Raw genomic sequence first — 21,540 nt, 5'->3', positions numbered from 1 at the left:
TTAAACAAATCAATCAGCCTGGAAAGTGTCACACACCAGAACCTCAAATATAATGCAGTGCAGTTCTGTGACTTTGCTTAATTTCCAGTCTGTGCATCAAGCAATTTCAGCTACAGCAGATCCCTGGCGTATCTTACCTAAAGTGCAGAGCAGACACATTATTGTAGAAGCTTGGTTCTGCACTGTGAGGAATAGCTTAGTGTTTCAGAGATTTTTTATTTTTTTTTTGACTTGCTAGCAACTGCTTGGAGATTCATTCCACTGGTCATCTTCTTCACTTCAGTAAACTGTAGTATTAAATCATCTAACCTATGCATCACTGCTTATTATACAATACACTGAAAAGTAACAAAAATGAAGAATACTTCCTCCGAATGAAATTGTACATGAACATGTACAGTATATATTATTTTTATCTGTACAGGAGCACTGCACATTTCGATTAAAGAAATTACTGGAGACTTACGAAACATAATGAAAGTGACACAATATGAGTAGCAATAAAATCGAATGTTAAGTAACAGCCAATAAAGAGACAGCCATAGCTTTCTTAGCGGAGTAATCTGCGATGAAATGGGACCTCAGAGGCATAGAGAAAATCATCATCAGGGCATTTAAGCAAGAAATATTGCACATATACTTACTAGATCTGCCAGCTTTCTAAGGTATTGGTCATTCAAACCAAAAAGAGAATTTGGACGCTGTCTAAGTACAGAATTTGCTGTATCACAGGTATAACGACAGTCATTTTACAGCCATGACTGCATTGAAGATACAAATAACTATGACTATTTTTCTCTGTTTGAGGCACTATTTCACTCCACTGCAGTCCACTGACAGCCGTGCCTTCAGGCTTGCACATTTTCCCTGAAATTATTCTACAAGATGTATAATACCCCCAAGAAAAGTACTGCACCGTGAAACATGTTAGACTATAAGTCAAGTGAGTCCTTTTTTGGGTCCATCTGTTATGATTCTCTATCTTTCAATCTCTTTTTTGTTCTTTTTAGACAAGCATTTATCCTGCTCTAATTTCAGACTGATAAGCAGAAGATTCAGTTTGATTCATTATCTTAAAATTATTTATTTAAAAAAAATCACAGTGACAACGGCAGGAGCTAATTATAAGCAGCTGGAACAGCTGAAGACCAGGCAGACAGATAGGGCAGCCCCTGCCCGTGTTGTCATCTTAAACAAAAGGCTCGGTTGAAACTAGTTAACCTTCACTGGGGGGGCACATTGGTGCCCAATATGAGCATTTCTGCAACCTGCAGCTGATGAAGAGAAGGGTGTATAAGCACCAAACAGGATGCAGAGACTGCGGATGGTGATGCTCTGGATCGCAACTCATCCCAGAAGCTACCATTGTACTATTATCGTACCACTGTAAGACAGACAGAAAAGCAGACAGACAGATATACAGACAGACTGATAGATATCCAGGCAGACAGACAGATTGATAGATGTCCAGATGGACAGACAGGTAGATAGATATTAAAACATTTGGACAGATTTCCAGAAACACAGACAGGTAGAAATCCAGATGGTCAGCTAGATATCCAGACAGACAGACAGACAGATAGATAGACATCCAGACAAATGCACACACGGACAGATAGATATCCAGACATACAGATAATTATGCAAACAAACAGAGAGATAGACATCCAGACAAATGCACAGACAGACAGACGTATAGATATCCAGGTAGACAGATAGATATTCAGACAGATGGACAGAAGAACAAACAGATAGATATTCAGACAGACAGTATTCAGAAAAATGACCAGACAGACAGACAGATATCCAGGCTGACAGATAGAATGTATTAATGTGATTTATTTCTATACGATTAATGAGTTGGCATACAAATTTAGATTGCAAGTTTGGGATGGCGCACGTCATCCTTAACGAAGTGCCGGACTATGATCACAGAGAGCCGAGAGGCATTTCTGTCTCCAGATCCGCAAAGATTGCAGAGGAAAAGCCGGTCCGTCTGCTTTCTGTGATTATATCTCTCTGTGAGCACGGTGTGCCAACGTATCGATCTGCAGGGCTACAAAGGCTGCTCTGCTTTCTGTGATTATATCTCTCTGTGAGCACGGTGTGCCAGCGTATCGATCTGCAGGGATACAAAGGCTGCTCTGCTTTCTGTGATTATATCTCTCTGTGAGCACGGTGTGCCAGCGTATCGATCTGCAGGGATACAAAGGCTGCTCTGCTTTCTGTGATTATATCTCTCTGTGAGCACGGTGTGCCAGCGTATCGATCTGTAGGGCTACAAAGGCTGCTCTGCTTTCTGTGATTATATCTCTCTGTGAGCACGGTGTGCCAGCGTATCGATCTGTAGGGCTACAAAGGCTGCTCTGCTTTCCGGCTTTCTGCTGTGAAGGAATGAATGCAAGAAGAAAAGGTCACACTGATATGTTATAAAATATTATAAAAACACGTCCTGTGCGGAAACATTGGAGAGGTAACACACTGGCTTTTCGCAGTGGAATTTCACTGGGATGACCACTGGGATGCCTCACATCACAAATCTTACAACTCATGGGGGAGAGACCCTAAATATCCTGTCTGTTGCTATACTTTTCAATCTGCCGCCTCACAGGTCGTCACCGAGAACTGACTCATTGATGGACTTTGGCTTTGACCATGACCGCTGTTTACACCTTGCTTTTAGCAAGCGGGCTCGATCCATCTTTTTTTTCTACAATTTTAGCGTATGGGGGGGGGGGCAGTTGACCTCCAGAGGTTTTTTTTTTCTCCCTACTTGGGATATTCATTGTCATCTGGCTTTCTTTTTTATCACTCCGTTTTCTCTTTCTCTATGTTTTTTTGTATTACTCTGTATAGATGACATGGTACTGAATTACACACCCATCTAAAGCGCCTTGGAGCAACTCCTGTGAAAGGCGCTATATGAAATTAATTGAATTGAATTGAATTGAATTGAATTAATGAAAGTACATTATGTGGGGTTTGAGAGGTTGGTATTGGACATTATGCTGCATTGGCTGTAATATATAATTATTAACACTTATATCAGTAAATAGATCACCAGCCAGGCAGGTCACCTTCGAGAACATGGCAAATTTATATGGCAGCAGATAAGTGCACTTCCTTGACCACCTGCTTGCCAAATTGCTTTCAAAACCTAATAAAGTTGGTGCCATCCGTGGCAGCAGCAGCTATTGCGAACACGATTCCGTCATTATGACTAAGCATCCAGGGGCTTTGGGGGGTGGGGGGGCAGGTGCTCAGTGGGCAGCACCGAGGTCCCCATGTCCACCTTCCTCGCATGATTTCCTCCCACAATCCAGCGCAGTTTGAGTGGGATGTGTCTTTAATTTGCCCTTTATGGGTGTGTGTGAATGTGCATGTTCTCCTTATGGCCACAAGGGGCTGCAAATTCCACCCTGGCTCTGTGCTATTTGCTTGTTCTCCCCTTGTTGATACGGGTAGGTACGTGTGCGTCTGTGTGAGCGTGCACGGCTCTTGTGATGGAAAGGCATCTCTTCCTGAGTGTGACCGATGGTTCCGGCTAGCCGCGCGCGCAGCGTGGTATTAGAAAAGCGGCTATGGAAAGCGGATTGATGACTGCACCTACAAGAGTCCCTTATGCCCCTCGAATTGTTTTCTACTCCTGTGACACTCCAGGAGTTATGAATCGTTTCTGTACTTTCCCTATTTTATCTTTCATATTTAAAACTCTCTGTCCCATTCCTGCCCTGCTCTATAAAATTATGTCCCTTCTAAGAAGAACGAGGTCGGCCAGCGGCTCCTTGTTTAAGGGGCTGGCCTTCAGTCAGGCTGCACTCCTGAACCTTCATGCTACACTTAAAAAAAATCCTGCTATATATTTATGCTTTTGTAGACACCACCATATATTACGGACCCCGTGGGTGAGTGGCTCACATTGTCGCTTCTGCTGGATTTCTGCTCCCAGCTCTTTGTTGGTGGAGTTTCAATCATTTCCTCTGGGTTCTCTGTTTTCTTCCACAGTCCAAAAACAGCTCTAAATAGCTGATAATGTGTGATTGTTTGTGTGAGCGTGTGACCCACCATGTCCTCCAGGCTATGTGCCACCTCATACTTTGTGCTGCTTGGGGGAGGAACTCTTGGAATAAAACAAATATTTTTTAAAAACTTACAGAATAATAATGAATAGCTATAAAACACTAGTCATATTTCCATCCATCCATCTACCCATTTTGTGTAACGCTTATCCTATTCAGGGGTCACGGGCTGTTGTATAATGATAGATATTATTTCAGCTACCTGTCTCCCTCTAAAACAAAACAATTATTGAATTTCAAAGTTAAAGTCTAAATGTTTCAGAATATTATTAGGTCGTCCGTGACTCATGTTCACTGACACTGCAGAATGTTCCCCTCTATTGTGCTATTAACTCATGTAAACAAACGTTCCCTAGTTTCAGCTCAGAGAGCAGAGCATTGGCCTTACAGTGCAAAGGTTATGGGTTCAAATCCCAGAGAGTACACATAAATGTTAACCCATCCCTTTGCTGTGAGTTGCTTTGGATAATAGGTGCGAGGTGAATGGGCTCCAGGCCCCTTCTGGTGGTCCTGTACTGGAGAGCCTATGGAAGATGGACGGACGAAGACCCATATGGAGATCAGCCGAACTGCTCTGAAGTCTTTCACTTATGAACACATGGCTAAATATAAAAGAGGTTATAAACACCTGGAGGCAAAAAATGCAGTGACATGAAAAGCATGCAGCTGGAGATAAAAATAAAAAGAGATGAGGCTGAAAGGGCCAAGCCGGAGGGGAGGGGGGGGCACTGTTTCCTTAGAAGTTGGATGGCATTTGAGAACGGGAGGAGTATCTCCAGAAAGTGAGTGTTTATGTATTGCTCACTCTCCAGTGTTCTCTGATGGGATGGGGGGCGGGGGGGTGGAGGTTCAGTGGAATTAATGAGACACTCACGCTCCCTGCATGCGGCCGGCCCACCATGCAGGGCATCTTTCCAACCACCCACTTCCCGGAGCTTCAGGTGAGCGACGCATACATTACATAGATACATTACATTTAACGCCAAAGAGGCATGCAGTCTTTGAAAAAGCTAGAATCGGTAATCGGGGGCAGAGTTGCCATAAAACAGCGGTTAAGACAATTCCTTGGGACCCAGACAGATCATAATAGAACTTGAACCCACAACCTTCAGATTTCAAGCACAACAGCCTAACCCACTGAGCCACAGATCCCCCTAAATTAAAATGCCGTTCTACCCATTGGGGAATCAAATCCCAGTCTACAATATGACAGGGACACTCAGCATCTTACTAACAAGGAGACCGGTCCTTGGTCTGCCCCAGAGAGCAGAGGCAGGGATGCCTGACTCGCACAGACCCAAAAAAGAACATAAAAAGCCGGTGTTCTTCCGGGTGACTGGGCAGCCAGTTCATTTTTTTGTCCCGTTCCCTTGGCTGTTAATGTGTCCTCGACTCCAGTGCCTTGGCTACCTTCAGTGACTTGTTATGCCACTGCTCCTTCCAATTATGCACTCTGCTGATCCCTGCTGGGAAAGGTGCCATACACAATGAAATTTACTTTGGCTGATTCCATCTCCTAGCATTACAGCACGAAACAACGCACACTGACGCTGTTTCTCCAGTAAGAACAGATCTGACAGGATACAATATGTTCCTAACCGCACACAGAAGCTGTGATAGGCCAATTATGGCGTGCAGCTAAAGAAAAAAGGCACAATTCAGCGAGCTAATCCAATAACCTGCAGCGTTCCTCCCTCAGAGCTCCGCCCCCATATCATCAGACCACGACTGCTGGCAGACATTGTCAAGCGGTTTCTGTGTGTTATTTATGGTATGTGATTTGCACATTTACAGATATTCTGTTTGACTTCTTTGAAAAGAGGTCAGGGAATCATTTTTGCCTTATACTTCTTTTGTGTTTTTCAGTTTGAACACACTGCAAACTGTAAAGTTAATATATATATATATATATATATATATATATATATATATATATATATATATATATATATATATATATATATATATATATATATATATATATATATATATATATAAATGAAAATACATTTAATTTCATTAGCGAACTGGCTAATTGTTTGTAACTAAACCACCTTTACAGGGGCCGTGAACAGCCGGATTCAGTGCCCATTATCGGCGATCGCACACAAAGCCTGAGGCTTGACGGGCACCGACGGGCACCGCAAACTACTGAAGAGGAGGAGAGGTGAAACGCCGATGTCACACATGGCTGAGAGAAGAGGCCCCACTACGAACACGGGAGTGTGAACGTCAGGGGGGGGGGGGGGGTAGAGAGAAGCAAGGTCAGGAAAATAAAGTAGCAGAAGAGCAGTGCAGATGAGAGATCTCACTGGCTGATTCCCTCCCCCTCCTGGGTCAGGAAGTCCAGCCAAGCCAAGCAGTAAGTGGGCAGTCCAGCTGTGGAGCAAACTTTCAATATAATGGCAAGAGAAAAATGTACACGCAAACCTGGGGGCTTTTATCAAAACAAAAAGGTGTTTTTCGATTTTGGAATCAAGAGCAATCAAGGTTCAGTTTCTACCTGCTGTGAAAACTACTCACATTGCTGCTGTAATGGGGTGACCAGATAATCCATGTCAGAGGGACACTGAGCTTTAAACTCACACTACTTTAAAACTGAAAGGCTCCTGTGCTTGGCTAAATGGTTTGGTTCTTCTTGTGCTTTTACTGGTTTGTTTCCTTGATTGAAAGACTCATCCAGCTGTTTCACATTAACATGCATGGTTATAGGAGTCTGACCAATCAGCACACAGCAAGACCTCGGCGCTTAAGTGAAATCCAGCTGCTTTTAATTGAAACGGTAGTTTACAAATCCTGTCCTAGCTCAAAATGTCCTCCCTCACTCTTAGATGCAGGTATCTCAGGTGACGTCACATTGTTTTTTTTTAGCCATTTATACACCTGGACATTTTAGTAGAGCAAAAGCGTGCTTACTCAAACAGGACCTGCCGAATCTTCAGGTTACAATTGCATGGATTTAAGCACTACGCCAGCTTCTGGTCTTTCAGTGTAATTTTTGTTATGAATGCACAGAAATGCAGTCTGCGTCTCATAGCAGCTGGTCCCAAGATGGAATTTACGCCCAAGTATCCTGAACAGGCTGCACAATTAGGGACCTAATGAACTCACAAGAAAGTTTATTAAATTGGGAACAGAGAGAGAAAAAAATAATTAATAAACAGCTTCACGTACCCCGCAAATTGAGCTGCAAATGTGCGTAAATTCATTAAAAGTGAGCAGCAAGGCGGATTATCGCAGAACGGCAGATGCACCCATACTGGCGGAGACATACACAGCCCTGCTGTCTGTGAGCTCACAGGAACAAATGAACTCCGAGCCCTCTGAGGTTCCCCATCTTCTCCGCTCTCTAATTAAACATTCCCACTAATCTGCCTTTATTTTTCCTTGGAGCTGGGATGAACCATCGTGCTATCATCCTGATATAACCTTCTCCCAGTCCCAGCCACGCAGGAAGGTAATTGCCTTCCACGTAGTTAAGCCTATAAACTCACTGATATTTCACTGTCTTCAGTGGCTATATTTTGTGAGGTTCCATGCTCAGACTGGTGTTCCTCATCATTTATGTATGTCCAGTTCCTATTAAAAAGTTGTTTTTTTTTGTAATAGCCAAATTTACATATACCGGGAGGCATGTGTGTGGGTGTGTATGTTTCATGGGTACAATTGGCAGACCCTTGAGGGTATAGTCCCAGTGACAAATAATTGTACCCTCTGAGGTACAAATTGGTACTTTTTTTCTGACAGTGTGTATGTCCCATCTCAGTCCTGCATGATCCTGCTAACAAGTATTACAATTTAGTAAATAATGTTTTAAACAGATAACATAATCGGTATTCTTTTTCAGCAGAAGTGTATCGTTAAGTGTAAAGTCAACCCTGGTATACCTTACCATTCGGTAAATATGCACCTTGTCATTAATTAGAATAAGGCTTCAGATTTTTATAGTTAAAGTAGTTTAGTCTAATGAAGTGTGAATACTACAGATGGCTGTGATTTATTCACTTTGTTGCAATTCATTGGTAATAACTTATAAAAGAAGTATTTACAATATAAGTCCACAAGAAGAGCTTCAAAAAGTTAAGTGTACTTTTATATTGCATATATGCACTGAAGATCGGGCTTGCTATTACAGCACATTCCAGAGATGCTCAACATGATTCAAACCCAGGAAATTTGTCAGTAAGGGCAGCACCTTGAGCTCCTAGTCACGTTCCGCAGACATGTTCCGCAGTGTGGTAGGGTGCATTATTCAGATGACAGATGCCACTGCCCTCAAGGAATGAAGAGGTCTGCGTGGGCTGCATGATGTCACAGTAGGTGTCACATGTCAAAGTACCCTCTACTTGAAAGGCTGGACCCTGGGTTTCCCAGCTAAACTCTGCCCAGAGCATCACACTCCCTCTGCTGGCTTATCTTCTTCCTACAGTGCATTCTGGTGCCATCTGTTCCCCCATTAATATCCACCCATCCACATGATGCAAAAGAAAGCGGGACGCCTCAGACTGGTCCAAGGTGCGTTCCAGATGATCATGAGACCCGTTGCAGGTATTTTCACTGGTGGAGAGCACTAAACATGGTCACTCTAGCTGGTTATGGCCAAGAGCTCAAGGAGCTAACCTGGATGACAAACTCCCCAGATCTGAATGCTGTCGAGCATCCCTGGCATACGTTGGAACAGCAAGTCCGATCCATGGCGGCTGCACCCGACATCTTAGGAGACTTAAAGCATCTGCTGCAGACATCTTGGTGCCAAATACCGCAACACACCTTCAGAGGTCTTGTTGAAATTGTGAAAGAAAAAATGTATCTCTAAATGACCCTTCTATACCTTACCACTAGTTATATAACTAAGTCCCTGGCTCTAAACTGGTATGGTAAAATCTTGATTAGTGAGATGATTCAAATTAACATGACAACATGCTCCACCTACTCCAAGTGCCCACTCACAAGATCTTCATTGACATAAATAGTTATAGCATGTCCAACAATTGACTCCCTCCTTTCTCATGCTTTAGTCTGTGTTTATTGCATGCCTGTATTATGATTATTTAGCATACTGTTTGATTACCTGATTATCTATTGCTACATTGTTCATACTGTCATTGATTACGCAAGTATACAGTACCTCTGATATAATGAGTTTTCAAGTACTTTGTATCTTTAGCTCAAACTATTGCTAACAGGATTCTCTCCTCCCAGCTTCTCACGTCTCTGTCCACCGTTACTAGGGCAACCTTCCCTCACAACCCCCTGCTTTTCCTCTTCAGCCACCAGATGTATCCTGTCTTTCATACTATGACAATTCCCTTTAACTTGCGACAGGTCAGAGTGCCCTAGAGTAACTTATTCCAGTACATTGTCGACAAGTCCACAGGAACAAGCAACATTCTTCTTGCCAAAGGGCTTTAATCAGAACAACAATCCCATAATGCACCCAACGTTATCAGAACAGCAATCCCATAATGCACCCAACGGTATCAGAACAACAATCCCATAATGCACCTAACGGTATCAGAACAGCAATCCCATAATGCACCCATGCTTTGGCAGATCACAGTTGTATTTGTTGTTATCTTCAACCATTTCCCTTACAGCAAAGAAAACTACAGAACAATTTTCCAATTTTTCCAGCCAACTATACCACTGTTACAGATTTTTTTCTAAAATCTACATCATTATGTCAGATTTTTTTGAGCCACATAGCTGGAATACCCCACGACCCCAGTGGGGATTAAGCAGCTACAATAATGGATGGATGGATGGATGGATGGATAGCTGGAATAGACCTACTGTTGGGAAGCCAATATCAAAGCTCATTTCACTGTTCAGATCATGATAGTAAAATATTCGCGGAGGGTTCCCAGGGAGTGTAAGAATTCATGAAACATATATGGGAAGTCCCAAATCTTTTCATAATGAAAGCAGAGCTGCTTGCAGAAATGAAAAATAAATCTATGCAATATTGATTTTGTTAGCAAGTAGCTCACTATCTTCTGCCGAAGAGCTTTCACTGGGTGATTATAACTAGGACAAAAAAGAATCCATAATCACGCTTTGTATGAAGAAAAAAAATCATGGCTGTACTGTCCGCTCCAGAACTATTCAAGCGTTAAATAAGCTGATTCCTTAAAGTTCCACGTCTTTCCACTTCTTACATTTTTAAAACTTTACATTCCTATGGTTTAGCTGTGCAAACGTGTGTAAATATGCCTCAAGCAACAAAATAATTCAAATTCAAAATATTTATTTGTCCCCGAGGGACAATTAAAGGCACACTGAGCAGTTGAACAAGGACACAATGACGTAAAGTGCAGCAGTATTTAGAAGATGCTGTGCAAAATTGCAGTCAATCAGGTAGATGAGAATAGAATAAATATGTAAAGGGAGGGATTGTGGACAATGGACAACTGGACAACTAACCTCAGTTCAAACATCACTGAAACTAAACAGAACTTAAAAAGTGCTAATAAATTATGTTCTGCTGACTAATTATATTTGAGGACCATAATCAATATTTTGTGATGCTGAGGAGCTAGCTAGTAAAGACTTAGGCCTACTTATTCAGACTGCTGTTTTACAGCATGCAAAAAAGTAAAGTTTGAAGTAGGACCGAACAATTCTGCGTAAAATATGAATACATTTTTTTCACTCAAAATTGAAATTGTGATTTTGTCTCATGATTCTTGAGCAATATATTGTCTCTTTTTTGTTATTGCTATTACTATTGTATTACATATTGTCTGTATGATGATGGAAAAACAATATGTTTAGATGTATGATACATAAGTATTGGCAAAATCTGTTAAAAAATGATAAAGAATTCAGCATCAGATGTGTCAATTTTGGCTGATACTGCCAGCCAATATTTAAACTTTATCGATATTAAAAGTTAACAACACCAGAGCTAAAGACAGAACTATTGAAATAATGGAGATCATTGCATATTCCATAGTGGCACATGAGGAATATTATATGCTCACTCACATTTATTAAAGGTCTTCATATACCAGCCTGCAACGCCGCAGATGGATTTTTCGTTTTCCACAGAATAAAAAAGAACAATGTAACATCCCTCCCAGGGCTGAATTTAGGGTGGCACCTGAGCTGGTCATTCCGCTTATCTGTGCGAAGCCCCCCGCTCAGCAAGTGGGTCAGAAGATAAGATTATCGATATAAGGGATATTAATGAAAAATATATTGGTTGTCGGTATCAGTCAATATTTCCACATCAGTGCATCACTAACACACTAACAATATGACTTATGCCTTACTGAAACGGGACTGTCACATCAGCTTCGCAACTTATTTCCTAATGCAACAAATGTTAAACAAATCTGCTCTTTATTATAACACGTGTTTCTCGAGCTCCTCTTCCTGTTACATAATGTAACGCAGTCCTGTCATTTTTTACACCTTAGGGACAATAAGGGAGTGCTGGGTTTGATGCAACAGATCTCCCTGCTAATGCAGACGTGGCAGAATCGGTGCGAGAAGGACCAACTGTCATTTTTAAAATACACTGTCATCTTTAAAAGTAAAGAAACAGATGACGGTCTCACATAAATGGCAATCCACGTTTTACAAGCGTGTGGATGCATGACGCTTGTTATACTGATACAAATACGCGGTTGAATGCACTAATGGTATTTTGTTATTTTATTTTATTTATATGTGTTTTATTATAGAGTACATCTGGTCATTTCACGTAATCACATTGTTCTCCTAAGAACAAACAGTATCATTAAAAAATCTTTCGAGTTCATTATCAGAATTAAGCACTTACTGTAATCGAAAGGACATTTGGATTGCGGAAAATGTATTTCACTGCATGTGCCGATGCCAACAAAGGAGTGTATGCCGGTGGCAGCGCGGGTAAGTTGGGATCAACTAGCAGAATAGCTGAATCGTCTGTAGCCTGGTAAGGAATCTAATTTGTGAGATTTAGAAAAATAACAGCCCTATTGCCTTTTATTTGAACATTTTGAAACACCTTAAAAACTGTAGGTTATGTTTTGTTAGAACAAAGATTGCACTTTTATTTATATTTTGCAAACTGTAGACCCAAAATTAAAATAAAATTAAATAAAATAAAAACATACAAGCATAATCAAGTCCCCGTTCCCAGCCGCTGTGCTCGTTCAGCTTCCCCATCTTGTGACATTATGATACCGCTTTCGGTACTGAGTGGATGATCTGCTGATGACAGAAAACGAGGACACACTTGCTGCTACCTCATCCCACGCCTCATTCACCTCGAAAGGCTTTGGTGGAACAGTACTGCTCCCATAGATGACGTGTTGGATTTAAACATCTTATGAAATGGAAGATTATTCGGGAGCAGCATCTGCAAAGGCACTGTCACCCTTAGATTTTAGCCAAGACTGTAGGACTGACAGAAGAAATTGATCAGAAGTGGACCTCAAAGATCTGACCGATTTGAAGGTGCAGTAGATTGACAATACAAGATGGGGCAAGCTCATTTAATTGCTCTGAAGACAAGAAGTAAAATCGGATACCCTTGACCTAAAGTTAAACTTGAAGACACCACATTTCCCATAAAGATGTCAAAATCAGTCCCTGCCCTGTTTTGTCTTATTTCCCTGTTTGGCCAGCAGGTGTCACTGGCGATTCTGTTTCTTTCTTAGTGTTGTAGCCCCTTAGTTCATAGTGTTTTCTCCTGCTTCCCAGGCTGCCCTGTGACTAGATGGATTAAACAGGCAGCTAGGAATCAAACATCTCTGTTGAGGCCAGCCTCAACCATTTGTTAATTATGTTATTTAGAGTTTATATTGATCTTTGTTCTTGTCACGCCCAGCTCATCCGATCCTCATGTGTGCCACGCCCCCTCATTAACCACACGTGCTGCCCCAATTGTGACCAGCTGTTTTCCATCAGTTTCATATGTCCTGTGTATTTATGTCCGCCTCTGAGTCTGTATCCCCAGGTCTGTCATTGACGTGTGTACCCCGTGTTGCTTGTTTGCCCTTAATAAACCCCGTCCTTTGGATCTCTGCTGATTCGACTTGTCATTCTCCCCGTCCTGCTTGCTTGCCGAATGGCGTACATGACAGTCCTTAAATCTTGTTGGTTAGTTTTGTGATTGGTTCCCAATGTCCCCACTATAACCCTAGTCCCTAGTGTGATTGGAACTGCCCTCAAATATTTGTTGTTACTGCTGGTTCCTAGTATTTTGTTTAATGTCGATGGTTATACCTGTCCCTTGTTTCACCCTCATTATTTGTGTATATATGTGCCTGTACTTGTTGCTTGCTTAATCATTGTGTTGCAATGCATTTGTCCTTGCGTGCTTGTGAATCTATTCAGTGTTACTTATTCCTTTGTGTTTGCTCTAGCCTGTTAAAAATCTTGTTTAATCTATTGACCTGCATTAGATTCCTCATGGTCCCTTTTATTTTTAGTGTCTGTCTGAGTTCAGTTTATTAATAAAGCTCCTTTTGTGTTGGTAAACTGTAATGGATCATCCTTCCTTCATGCCCTACCGTTACAAGAGATAAAACAAAGTCAACCTGAGTGTGGGGGGGCAGCAGTAGAAATTTACTAGGTGTGGTGGGACCAGGTGGGGTCTCTTTAGCCAGGAAACTCGGGCGCTGTTGTGCCTTTTTGATCGACCAGGAAGCAGGATGGAATGCTGAGCTGAAGTCAATAAACTGCATTTTGACAAGTGCTGTGATGCTCAGTTTAGGTTTATAAGCTGTGGAGAGCAGCTGGGATGCAGTCTTCAGTCAATCTGTTTGCCAGTTGTGCATTCATATTGACCCTTGACTTTAACACAATATGTATTAGCAAACAGAAAGAGAACCATACAATATTCTTAAAACAACCTGTCAATGGGTCAAAGACACTGCGGTTCTGTCTTGGTGGAACTTTTTACTGGGCTGGGTTTTGTTGGAGAGGGATGGTCATGAATATTCATTCACTGGCAGTGACTCGTGGCAAGGGCAGCAAGTGATATGAAATGAGTGTGCAGCACTGAAGACTGCTGCCACAGTTTGATAAACACCTACGGGCACTAACAAGTGACAGAACCAGTGTTTAACTGGATGCTTTTGAGCTCTTACTTTCAATGCAGAGAGTATTGACAATTAAGAGATCATCTACAATGCATTCCCTCTAAACCGCTCGCGTCTCTGGCTCTCCAAACTCTGGTGCCCCCAACTGCTGGGGTCACATCTCAGCGCTGCGGGAAGACAGCAGGTCATATGCGGATAGGAGGCACAGCTGAGCCGTAGCTGGCCCCAAAACGGTCAGAGAGAGAAGGTCAGGATGCCTGGAGATGAGCAATTTCCTTGTGATAATGAGCGTGTTTTAGGCTTCCACGTTACCTCACTCCAAGACAGAAACCCTGCAATCTCAACAAAGGCTTTCTCTGCAGCCCAAAGCCGTGAGAGAATCTGCACTGATTCGGAGACAGCGCCCCCTGAGGGTGGGGGCTTTATACATGTTTGACGGGCACTATGGAGGAAGTTCCCCTCTGCTGCCACACTTCAATTAGGCACATCAACACCCCAGGTTTCACCTGCCTTATTTTTCCCGGCACGTCGGCAAATGGAATCATTTTAGGCGGGATCGTTCGAGCAAATAATATGTTAATATATCACATAGGCAGCTGAGTCACACATGCCTCGGAAATATGATTCGAGTCGCTCATCATTTAAAATTTTCTCATCTGAGTTAGTGCCCTCCTCCCCCCAAAAAATATGTTTTGTAGAAATAATGTGGGGAATATTTCCAGGTGAGGCTTTGTCGTCAATCATTTTGATGGCATTATCGGTCATAATGAACAAAAGATAAAAGATCACCAGTCTTAATAATGCACAAGCATTTGTTACTTTTTGGCTCTGACAAAACACATTTTATTGGCTAATAAAGGCAGCAAACCAGCTAAGTCCATGTTGCTCTCAAATGTAAACGAGGCCATTGAGAAGTAATGGTCAAACATTCCACTCTGTAGGATGTTGCTGTGGTGCCACTCCTGACATTCCTGCCTCTCTCTTAGTGGCACCGTTCCACCGTTCAATGATTATGGGCCTTTCTAGACACACACTTTTTTTATTAGGGCAAACAGATCACTGTTCCGCTCCTTTTAAACTTAAAGTACTTTACGTTCTCAAAAAAAAAACAGTCAGACCCAAAATAGGCGGCGAGAATAACAGTGCTGAACAAAGCCCCCTAAATCTGTTAGGTACTGAGCATCAGCTAGAGTAGGCATCTTACAAGGAAGGAACCACTTCACACAAGTGAAATGCAGTCGGTCAGTCTTGCTTCCCTGATACCACACACCCGGCTCGCGACCTCCTGCCCCCCGACTCTGTCAGCGAATCCGCCGGCTTCAGTTGATGACAATTATGACATTACACTTGTAGATGCATTCAGACCAGTAAGCAGAGAATCAGGGTGATGTGTGGCTCAACAAGCTAGGACTGTGCCCGTGATCGGAAGGTTATCGGGTTGAATCCCGGGGCTTCGACCCTTGAGTAAAGCCCTTCACCCCCTATTGTTCCGGAAGCACTGGGTAAATGGTGGATCCTTTGCTTAGACCCCAAGCTTTGCTCTCACCTGAAAATCTCAAGAGGGTGAGTGAGAGGGGATATGAGAAATGAGCCTTCCAATGTACTTGTGCAAATTGCAAATGAAGCATTATTTCATTTGAGGGATCATCCATTCATTATCCAGTGCAAGGTCAGAGTGAAGCTCAGCACAGGGCATGAGGATACCTTAGATTAGGAGCTTGTCCATTAAGGGGCACACATGCAACTAAAAGAGGCCAATAACCACTGGCATCCTTTCCAGGGTGTTCCCAGTACTGCCAGTGCTGCCTGGGATGAGCTCCGGGCCCCAGTACAAAATGTACCCAAATACATGTCCATACAATGTAGGATGAAACCAGAATAAACCGTGGAGAACTTGTACACTCAGGGCTGGCTCTACCTTTTCAGGGGCCCTAGGCAAAGCTTTATTACGCCCCCCCACCAAGAAAACTGACAATCATTTCACTTCCTCTGCAATGAAAGTAATTCAGAACCCTTAGGCACCTGCCAAGCTACAGCCCACCGTGCATATACTCCACACGCAGGCAGAGCCTTGGGTGGGATTTGAACCAGCGACCTTCAAGACGTGAAAGCCGACATCCTATCCACCAAGCCAACCTTCAAAAAGCTCCTGTGTCATAAATAGGCCAGATATTTTTTGGAGGGCTTACAAAGGCAACGGGGAATGGCTTGAATCCATTAGCATAATAACCCCCCCCCTCCCCCCCCCATTGTTCACGCACATTATGAGCAAAATTGCTGATGATAGGAGCCTGGGTGGTAACACACACTCTTCTCAGTATCAGAGTATCACCATGCGATAAAACGTTAACTCTCGGTGCACAGGGCATAAATCCGAGAATCGGCTTTATAGGGCATCAATCACGGCACGCAGCTGAACGGCATGGTACTGACTTACATCCATCAGCAAAAGAGCTTTTTTTAAAATTTTATGGGAAAAAAACATGATTAAGTTCATATGTCTTTGGCTTGGCTTGTGTGAGCAACTTAACTCCTCGCATTCTGCAGTCTCTGAATTCCTGAACACACCTTCAAAGTCTACATAAAGGACAAGTTGGAAATTTAATGACTAGCAGTAGTTAATAGGGTCAGTTGAATGAAAAAATCTTGCGATAACAGCCACGAGCACTTCTCATAATTGAACATAACTCCCGGAAGGCTCACTGAAATGGCTTCACGGCCTGATGGCGACCAGTCTCATCTCAAGCAAACGTGAAGGGTAACATCACTAATAAAACCATTAACTGACATTAAGAGATACCTACAGCCCAGTCTACCTCCTTCTGGTTTTCACCCAAGTATGTCGCCGATCAATCGCATCAAACACAGCATCCATTCAACCATCCATTCAATTCCCACTGTGCCTCTCCTGAATATTGGCCGCACCTGCTTTATCAGTTAATCCTTGCCCGGTTTGGAACGTGCCACCACACCTAATATCTGTGACATTATCTGCTTTCTGAGTACGCATCCTGCCCACTCTCCTGGGTGTCCTTCCTTTCAGAACTGGCTATTTGCCATAGATTCCCTGTACTGACATATGCCCGTGTTTGGATTGTGGATTTGTTTACTTCTACCTGGTTTCCGAACTCTGTGCCAGCCCTTGCACTACGAGTCTGGAACTAAACCCAGAAATGAATTCTGCCTGCAACATAATCCCCTGGCTAACCTTGTGTCATTACCGCGTCAGGTGACTGATCTCAGCTGTGCTGATTGGATGAAAGGTGGACCTCATGAATAATACCTAGAGCTATTTACCACTAAAACAAAGCAGACAAAACAAAGTTAACCTTCTCATTGGCTATATAAATAATGACTAAACTATTAAGTGAAACCATTTAAATATAAATGAAAAACCAGTGGTACTGTACATGTTATGGATTATTAATCTGATTTTGATTCAATTTATTCAGATCAGATTATTCAATCACATTAGATTTATGATGGAAAGCGAGTCTGATTTGCTTTACCATAAAAATATGGAGTTTATATAACTGTTGGCATAGTCCTCCCTGACACCAGCTGTAAAACACCATCCAGCACCATCATATTTCATTTGATGAACTGATTGTACACCTGAGTCCCAAGCTAAGTATTATTATTCCAACAGCGCAGTCTAGCACTAACTACTGAAAGACATTAGACTGAAACGGAGGGACATCTCTGCTGCTACTTCATTGACAAACCAAGGGATCTGAAGAGCAAACCCGTCAACCAATCAAAGGGCGGCACCATGGCAACAGTGACGCCACGGCTACAGGTGCACATCCCCGCTCTCAGTCAAGCACGAGCAGGCGCATCCGCCCAGCCCCGCAATCTGTGCACCGACGTCCTCCACAACGCGCGTGGACACGCGCCAGCCTGCCCCGCCTGCTTCAACAGCAGTACGGTTAACGAGGGGGGAGGCGTTTCCCGGAATCGGCAAGTGCCGTTCCGTTACACTGGCCAGCCGGGTGAGCCAAGGACTGACTGGACCTCCAGCAAGAGGCTAAACGAGGGAAGGAAAGTTAGATCATTTTTCAGTTGATTGCGTCACTCTGTGGAGAGTGCATCACAAACAGACCCCTGGAGATAACCTGCTCAGAATAGCCAAACACTGGGGATTGTTCCCAAAACGGGCTCACATACACTGGCGAATACCCGCACTTACTGCCCAGTATCTCCCTCTAGGAGACACACGTGCTCCCAAGGAGATCACAGGCACATTTACTGAGAATTACCTCCAAAGAACACTCTAGTCCACAGGGGATTATTCCCGCGGAACTCTCGAACGCCCTGGGGATTAACCCCATAGAATACACGTGCATTGTGAATTGCCCCCTAAAATGCCCTCACCACTGGAGAGTACCCCCTCAAGAACACTTATATGCCCCCTTATGGAACACCGTGGATTACCCTCACAGAACATTGACTCACATCCAGTAGGGATTATTACAAAAATCTCATATTTATATATATGGTGGATTACGACCACTGAGCCATCACATTTACTGAGAATTAATGCCATAGAACATTCGCATCCTTCCGGACTTATTACCCTACTGTACACAACAACCCAAGGGAATCTTCCAATATAACATAGCAGTTTATATATGACAACATTATAGATATCGATAGAAATAACTACGGTCAACTTCTTGTGGAAAGAACAACAACCTGTTTAAGTTTCAAGCAGCTGCTTAATATCTATTTTCCACGTGTAACTTAAACACTTTGACAGCTCTAAAGAAAAAAAAGTAGACCGCGAAATGAGTTCAGTTTGTCATTAATATATTCGACTATCTTTAAAAATAGTTATGACGAAAAGGGACGCTTACCTTGCACAGTTTCTGGTATCGCGGAGATGAAATAGCCATCTTCTGCAGTCGGTGCAAGAAGACCACCACTTTCTGGAGGGAGGTCCTTACCACAGCCATCATTTTAAGTTTTCCCGACTTTGGAATGCTCTTTAAGAACTGCATGATTCCATAAGCCGAGAACTCGCTCTCACATTGCCGTGGCTCTCTTCGATCACTCCCTATGATCTGCACACACCGGTGGGGTCAAGGGGTCCCCTTGGGCAGGGGGAGGTAGGAGGTCTCGTCCCAGAATATGGTGACCGAAACCTCGGAAAAAGACACGTGTGCCCAAGTCTCAATGCTGTACTGCTAGAAGGTGATGGTCTATCGCTGCCGGTACGAAAGAGGCAGGGAGACGGTCCCAGAGGAGTTCGACGACCTTCGCTAACAGCCTGGTGGCTTTTTCCACGCGCTCGGCTTTAAGAACAGGGCGGCACCTCTTCAGCCGGAGCGCAGAGAGGTTAATACGAGCAGGAAACTCACTCCGCGTCTTCTGGGGGCCGACGGGGGGTGAAAAGAACAGTGACCATCAGAGAAGAGGGAGAGGAAGCAAGAAAGAGAGTGAGTCACTGAAAGGGATAGAGAGAGAGACATAGGGAGAGAGAGAGATGGAGAGAGAGAGAGAGAGAGAGAGAGAGAGGAGACTCCACGCTTTATTTCGGATTAGGATAAACTAGTACATAATTTGCACACAGTACTTATTTTTGATGAGGACATTCTTTATTAAAACTAGTATAACACATAGACCCACAAATATACAGTATATTTCTTACAGACACTTTTACTGATGCTGTCAAATTGCATTGCTTTATGGGGTTTCACTGTCTGGGTCCTTAAGTAGGCTAATGGTCTGATCAGCGTCATCTTAGTTACGCTAATTAATATTCTGAATTATGAGGATGAGTCTACTTGTCAGGGTCATATCTATGATTATCAGATTGTTATAGAAGTCGTTTCCATTTCGGGCTACACGTGATTGCAGTAAGCCAGTCGTAATCGGGAGCGTATGAAAATATGAAGGTTTTTTTAATCTCCAGCTCCCGGGTTGTAGGCTGCGTAGGGTAGCAAATAAATTAGCTAGGCTACATTACATCAACTACTTTTTGAAAGTAATTTACTTAAACAAATAAAATTGCGATTTATCTATATATGCAAAAGTAATAGCAGTTATAGCCTATACGTAACAGGAAGAAGTTCAGAAAGTCATCTAAAATTTGCTGCAATATGAAACGAAGTATTTTATTTGCCTATATTAGACGGTGCCCATAAAGTGAAACGATGCTGGTTTTTGTACTACTGACTACCCGGTAAAGGAGTTAAAAATATTTTCACCAGAAACGATGTCAACTAAATGCGTTAACTAGTTCATGTAGCTGGGGATATTTTATGTTAATTCCAGGTCTTTATTTTTTCTCGTTTTTTATCAGCAGCATTTGATAAATATGAGTTGTAAGGAGGAGAAATATTGTATATTTCTAAATTGATTTATTTGCAACGTAATGCGTTAAACCAGTTTCTGCATCCAAGCAACAAAATCACCCTAACTTCATCACAGGCAAAATAAAGAACAGACGCTGAGTATGAAAATAACCCATTTTGAAGCACAAATTTAATGCTATGCAAGCCTTTTATACTTTTATGAAATAAACATATTTTTCCAAGGACAATTCTCTCTTTTATTGTCCAGGCTTAATGAGGATGTTTTAGTAAATGAATAATTTGTCTTTTCGGTTTTTTTGTTCCTTTCCTATGGTAACACAGAAAACTCTCAAGTAAAAACACCATTACAAAAGAGTGAAATTGAGAAATAGTAATTACAAGTCTGAGATAAAAATTGCTATAGGTAGATTAAGAAAAATGGTTGGTGGTGGTGGGGGGGTGTTTGCATGTTGTGCAGAGTTCCCGCAGATTCTCTGTTTTTTATACAGTCCTAAGACATGCAGTTAGGGTAACTCGTGTAAATTAAATTGCCCGTAGTGTATGATTATGTGTTTGAGTGTTGTGGGTATGCAGCGGCATGGGAGAGAGTTTCACATGGGGGGGTCAAAATTTAATAATTTATATGGATGGATGGATGGAGGTTAGACTCTCCAAACATACCTCCCAGATACCCGAGAATAATCTGCAAGGATAGGGGTGATAGTTTGTGATGCTTGGAAATTTCAATACATATATGATTATCTATTTGAATGATCAAGGTCTTTCGTATTCAGATAGGCTGATAGGGCCTATGCATTTTCATATTAAGTAGGCCCTATATGAGAAAACCTCAACTGTCAAAAAAGATGTAAAGTGGGTTATACAACCAAAATGTTCACCACACTGCAAAATTTTACGGAGGAGTATATCACACATTGTACTCTACTTGCTATCCCAGCTGAGGAGGCAGGTCTAGTGATTCACCTCCTGTTGAATCGCTTGCCGCCGTTTAAGTTATGCTCGCAACTAAATTTCCTTTTAAAAAAACCCTCTTCGTAACCCGGCACTGCTTTCACAAAATACACCGAAGGTCACGTTAGATAATAAACTGTCTATTCAGCTCGAAAACTT

The 21,540-nt window shown here is 42.5% G+C and overlaps 1 protein-coding gene across 7 annotated transcripts in view; it reads right to left on the bottom strand.

Moving 5' to 3' along the window:
• The window catches only part of LOC111857990 (utrophin-like), a 65,671-nt gene extending 46,120 nt beyond the window's left edge, over nucleotides 1-19,551 (bottom strand). For all 7 annotated transcript variants that reach the window (XM_023839328.2, XM_023839331.2, XM_023839330.2 and 4 more), the window contains exon 1: nucleotides 18,970-19,551. In XM_023839328.2, coding sequence (XP_023695096.2) covers nucleotides 18,970-19,113 — 144 coding nt within the window. In that variant the 5' untranslated portion in view covers nucleotides 19,114-19,551. The remainder of the gene's footprint in view (nucleotides 1-18,969) is intronic.
• Nucleotides 19,552-21,540: the final 1,989 nt, after the last annotated feature.

This window comes from Paramormyrops kingsleyae, chromosome 14, assembly GCF_048594095.1.
Source record: "Paramormyrops kingsleyae isolate MSU_618 chromosome 14, PKINGS_0.4, whole genome shotgun sequence".
In the NCBI taxonomy this organism is placed as follows: Eukaryota; Metazoa; Chordata; class Actinopteri; order Osteoglossiformes; family Mormyridae; genus Paramormyrops; species Paramormyrops kingsleyae.
This window is presented reverse-complemented; position numbering and strand designations above follow the sequence as displayed.